General features: G+C 38.0%; 1 protein-coding gene across 2 annotated transcripts; it reads left to right on the top strand.

The window, feature by feature from the left end:
• Window positions 1-975: 975 nt before the first annotated feature.
• On the top strand, window positions 976-4,946 carry LOC145230005 (3 beta-hydroxysteroid dehydrogenase type 7-like). 2 transcript variants are annotated; one of them, XM_080095356.1, is made up of 6 exons: window positions 976-1,285; window positions 2,283-2,441; window positions 2,590-2,813; window positions 3,508-3,693; window positions 3,761-3,973; window positions 4,465-4,946. In XM_080095356.1, the coding sequence occupies exons 1-6, from the start codon at window positions 1,126-1,128 to the stop codon at window positions 4,621-4,623; spliced, it is 1,101 nt and encodes a 366-aa protein (XP_079951482.1). In that variant the 5' UTR covers window positions 976-1,125; the 3' UTR covers window positions 4,624-4,946. The 2 variants fall into 2 exon arrangements, with proteins under 2 accessions (XP_079951482.1, XP_079951481.1); XM_080095355.1 differs by having other exon boundaries at window positions 1,014-1,285; window positions 3,505-3,693.
• The last annotated feature ends 721 nt before the right edge of the window (window positions 4,947-5,667 follow it).

Here is a 5,667-nt window from a genome sequence, read left to right on the forward strand (position 1 = left end):
GCCACAACAAGTATTTTTCATGTGCTAATGCAATAAAGTCCTGACTGCTCTTTCATTATTTGCTGATCACCGAAAAAAGTGGATTTACAATTGACGGCTCCAGCAGCAATGGACTAGGCTAGGGCTACTCAATTAGTTTTGTGAAAGGTTTAGATAGAAAAGGAAAAAAATACCAAAGGTCCGGACACATCTGTCAGAAATGCAAATGCAACATGTTTGAGCCTATTTTGGTAGCTAATGTCGAGAATCGCGGTCAAAAATGAAAGCTTGAACTAGGCGCTAAGCGTGATTTTACTCCTTGGGAGAGTATATATTGGTACAACGTCATCTACATTTTATCTGGTTTTGCATGATTACTTCCTAAGGTAATAATTTAAAATTCAGTTTATTAAATCACAGATATAATTGTGCGCAAACAATTGCCGCTTTGCTAATTGTATAGTGGAATAATCGTCCATTTTTTCGTCACAATTTGACAATCTAAACTCGCATAGGATTTTGGCAGGACTTTAGGTTTCTCGCAGCCCGCCGATCAATCGCTATGCGGACCCCAGTTTAAAACTACCTCTTCATAGCAATGTTCAAGTAATTAACACACAAATGATAGTATATATGTTGCCGTAATCGAAAGACCGTCTAAGTCCACATCCAACGACCTCAAAGGTCCGGATATGGACCGCGGTCCACCATTTGAGTAGCCCTGGCCTAGGCCCTGGTTAAAGCGAAACAAAAAATAATGCCTATATGATTACACTCCATAAGCAACTTTGCACGTTATCACAGACAGTGCACCCTAATGAAACGTTATAGTGTGCACTGTGTACCGCTTAACTGTTCCAATCATGCGAAGTCGTTAATCATTGACCAACCGGCTTGTTTGCAGCTGCGCTAAGACTTTACAGCTCCAAGGACACTTTTTGGACCGAGCACCATTCAGAAAATTTGTGATAAGTGAGTCAACGACCTTTGGCATTGCTGTAGGCTTTCCAGAAAAGAGACGTGGCTGCACTCTCAATACTGATAGCATTCCACACAGCGCAAAAAGCTCTTGTGTTTCCAAACCACTGCTCTGCCTTTTCGGAGCGGTTAGCTGTTGACAACGACATTATTGCAGATAAAGCAGCAATGGGAAAGACCTACTTCATTACTGGTGGAGGCGGAAACCTAGGAAACTGTTTGGTGAAGATCATTTGCGAAAATAACATAGAGAACGCAAACAAAATCAAGATTTATGATATTTCAATACCATCCGAAGTTCGAATTAGCCAAGCTGATGTATGCAGGGGTAAGTAATCTGACTGGAAAGTGCTGTATTTAGCGTTTATATGTAGTGAGAAATTAGAGTATTTAATAAGAAAAAGTTCCAAGCTGGTCAACGACCTTCTGTTAGCCTTAAATGTGGCCCAGGATAGAACCTAGTCACAGTTTGTAAAACGTTTACAGCGGAAGACTGAAACGTACCCTTAAGCTTTTTTTGTTTGTCATGAAAAACAGAAACTGGTAATGATACAGTTTAGGGCAGTGGTTCTCAAACTTTTTTATTGTCGGGGCCAAATGGTATTTTTTAAGTGTGCAGGGAGCCGCAAAAAAAACGAAACCTTAAGAAAATCACTAAAGATTATGACTTTGAAAGCTAAAATAGCAATGTTTGGTGGTTTTCTGAGGTCTGGTGAGAGCCGCAAAATAAGTAGTTGGGAGCCACATGCGGCCCCGAAAACCGAGTTTTAGAACCACTGGTTTAGGGTATAGCAACGGGATCGTCAATGCTCAATTACATGCCCACATAACAGGAAAATCTACTAACATCATAACTCACGTCAGGTTTTGGGCTATAGCATCTGCACCACGTATCGAAAATTAGCTAAATGGGTAGTAGCCCTTCCCATATAACATTATTCATCACAATTTAATTTTTGCAACGGTTTGGGTTCCCTTCTCTGAGAGGCCTGGAACATTTACCTCTACAGCTATAATTTATGTGAACGATTTTCGTAAAGTCATACTGCAAAATGTTTTACAAACGATTTTAAGGGCATGAATTTAAACACGTTAACAGTACTGCCGAAAATACTGTTTGTATTGGTTAATTGTATGTGTTATATTGAGGATTATATAGTTTAAAGGAAAGGGCGAAAATACAATCCCGTCATCCTGTGTAAATACGATGCAGTGTATTTCAAACTATTACTTGTTTGCATTAACTGAAAAGCTGACGCAATTATGATAAGCACCAATACGTTTGTTTGCTAGGGCAAATATTGCAAGCTATGTAATGCTTTTAGATTCAGGCATCGAAATTGAATGGATCGAAGAAAGTGTTACTGATCAAGAGCGACTTATTTCAGCAATGAAAAACGTTGATGTTGTTTTTCATATGGCCTGCCTAATGGACTTGTACAATCGAGTAGATCACCACATTGTTTGGAATTGCAATGTTTCTGGTAAGTTTTATTAAGTATTGAAGTTTACGAGGTCTAGATAGGGTTCCGTTTTGAATCTATTAATACCATATCTCACGTCAGCCGCACATTTATCGAAACTTTCGAGCTCATTCTGAACACCACGTTTTGTACCTTCTTTTTATACAAGGAACGATGAAGGTTATTGAAGCTTGCATTGAAAACAACGTAGGCTGTTTGATTTACACTAGTAGCGTGCACGTAATTGGACCGAATTCCAACCGGGATCCTTGGGTAAACTGTGATGAAGACACAAACTACCCATCATCAAGAACAGAGTCATACGAAATAACAAAGTACGAGGCGGAACAAACTGTAATCAAGGCAAACGGATCGAGGCGTTTTGGTGGTAAGGTAAGAATTGCTTTTCGATAAAATGCTCAGCGAATATGCAATCTTCTAAAACCTCTGTGCAAATCTCGTACAAAGAAAATCCTATGAATTGCGACACGTGACCTAAGGTAGCAGTTTTAAAATACTTAAGTTAGTTCCAAACGTTTTACGACCCAATAAACTCGTTGTTCTAAGTTCGTTTGAATCAACATCGCTGCCGTTAATCTGTCACTTTGCTACCAACTCAATAGTCAGCACATACTTCCCGTGGTGTGCACCTGTAACGCAACTGTGACCGAAGGTTTCAGAATTGTCAAATTCATAGCTTGGCATCAAACCAACATCAAGCAAAAAAGGATACTACAAACAATCACATTTTTTATTTTGTTCAGCCTCTTGTTGATTAAGCCATTTACATTCTTGTATGTTTACAAACCAGAAAACACGACAAAAATGTTTTACGCAACAAAACTATGTAATGCTGGGGGAATATATATGTGATTATTTTAAACATCTGAGCAATTTTCATGCGAAGAAAACCTTTATTATTTTGAATAAAAAACTTTATAGAATGTATCTAACACGTACAAATATATATTGTGTGCGACCCCAAGACCCAATATTAGGTGGCAATCGACCAGTTGCGGATCCTTGATTTAAAGGATTAATTTCTGCTTGTTTAGTAAATTCGTAGTGTTTTTTGTCGACCTAGCAGAGCCTTACAACATGTGCTTTGCGTGCTCCTGGATTTTACGGAGGCGATGACAAAGCATTGAAAGCTCTTCTTCCCTCTAACGGATCAAAAAATATGCGATCTTTTACTGATCCTTCCCATCTGCAGTCAAGGATGTACATTGACAATGTAGCTTGGAGTCATTTGGTGGCTGCTGCGAAATTACAAGTATATGTGTAGTGCGACTTTTTCGTTCACTTTTGTTCGTCTGACTAATAATTTAATTGTTGCACAGAACAACCCAGATCTTGGTGGTAAGGCGTATTTCATCGGAGACGATACGCCACAGCTGTCTTACACTCGCCTAAATGAACATTTTTTTAATCATCGTGGATTTAAAATTGTCGGACGGGAACCGTTCCTACCGTATTGGAGTTTTATTCTGCTGATCTATGCTATTAACTTTATGTCCAAATTTTTGGCGATTTTTGGAATTAGGTTTATGCAGGTAAAAGATGGTTGGGATAATGCGAGAACTTAAATTATAAATGTTTGCTAATTTCCAATACTTAGCAAAAAGAGCACATTTATTTAAATTAGCAGAAACTAAATGAAAGTTAGTATCTAAGTTTGTGCTACATTTTTAATTGCATATTTAACTGAAACCTTACGACAACCTTAACGGTCAGAATTTTCACACAATTTTGCTTTTCAACTTTTGTTAATGCCCTTTTCTCCCTCTTTCGTAATTAGCAACCTTTTGTGATTTAAGTTCTCACATGAGTAGCTTTACCGTAAAATATCGACCGACAGGTAATAGTCTCGCGCTTTTTATTTTTGGAATGCGATGTTATGAGTAAACAAGTCGCCCCCTATAGCAGCACCAGTGTGTCCAATTGTAAAACATGGACAATTAAATCAGCGGATTTTTAATTGCAGGATTAACCTTGTGAGTTCTCAACTTTCTGTTGTGGTAAAGAGCAAAAAATATATTTGCAGGAATTTCTGACGCCGTTCATGATGCAAAGCGCATGTAGTTGCTTCACTGTTTCTCATCGCAAATTCGAAGCCGATTTTCAATACAAACCTCTTCGTTCGTGGGAGGAATCTCGGGATGCTACGAGAAAATTTGTCGATACCATCATTGAAGAGTATTAGAAATGAACGAAAAAATGAATTTTAACAATTACATTATTGCTCCTTTTGTACGTGGATATTTTTTCGATGGATATTACACACACTAACCAGGCATCACTTATAACCTTTGGGGCCATGGCCCCTCCCAAATTTTAAAATTTGTAATTGAGAAACTTTAATTCTGTGTGATTTTGTATTGTATACATCTATACTAAATTATCAAGGGAATATATACATTGCCAAAAATGACTGTTGCCACCGAGCTGTAAGTCAAAGTTCACATATAAATTTCCATTCATTCAGATGTGAAATAAGAAAATAAAGCTTTTGATTGTTCCGTTGAATCCCAGTTTGGAAAACCACATGCTTTATACCAGGGGTGGCCAACTTGCCAGTCGTTAAGATCGACGAAAATTTTCTTAATTGTACGCGATCGACTGATCAGTCGTAATTTAGGCTGACACTAACACAAAGCAATAACGCAAATTTTTTCATGCGATTTGCTTGACAATTGCCACATATTTATGGTCATGAGTTTTGTTGGCAAGCATCACCTAGTTATTACAACAATAAAACGTCGCATATGCACACAATTTTTATCAAAGTAGTCAGTGGGAACTTTTAAATCTCCCCAATCAATAGCAACAGCTTCGTTAAAGCAAACACTCAAGTTGTGACGACAAACATTGTAGTTGTTACGACATAATTTGGTGCCAAAATAACAATTGTTACGCAACAAAGAAAGTGACAATTACTTAGGTATTGTCTTATTGCACATGTGTGCGTTGTTTCAAAATGACAGAAGTGCTGTTTTATAATATTTAATTTGTTTTTCAATTAATAAGCGTTTGATTAGTTGTGGAGAATTTAGTGGCGATCGACCAGTCAAAAGCAGGCGATCGACCAGTCGATCGCGATCGACGTGTTGGCCACACCTGCTTTATACAAACACCACTTGTCCAAAGGGTATTGGACTACAAAATATTTGGCAACTCCCAATTTTTTTGCGTACAGCTTTATGTTGCTCAATTTAGCGATTTAAAAAAAAATCGACTGGTCGAGTAA

The sequence above is a fragment of the Phallusia mammillata genome, chromosome 5 (assembly GCF_965637545.1).
Source record: "Phallusia mammillata chromosome 5, kaPhaMamm4.hap1.1, whole genome shotgun sequence".
Lineage (NCBI taxonomy): Eukaryota > Metazoa > Chordata > Ascidiacea > Phlebobranchia > Ascidiidae > Phallusia > Phallusia mammillata.

Coding starts and splice junctions, on each gene's coding strand:
- LOC145230005 (XM_080095355.1), top strand. CDS start 1,126: ATGGGAAAGACCTACTTCATTACTGGTGGAGGCGGAAACCTAGGAAAC. Junction 2,814..3,504: donor CGAGGCGTTTTGGTGGTAAG/GTAAGAATTGCT, acceptor TTGTCGACCTAG/CAGAGCCTTACAACATGTGC. Junction 3,974..4,464: donor TTGGAATTAGGTTTATGCAG/GTAAAAGATGGT, acceptor ATATATTTGCAG/GAATTTCTGACGCCGTTCAT.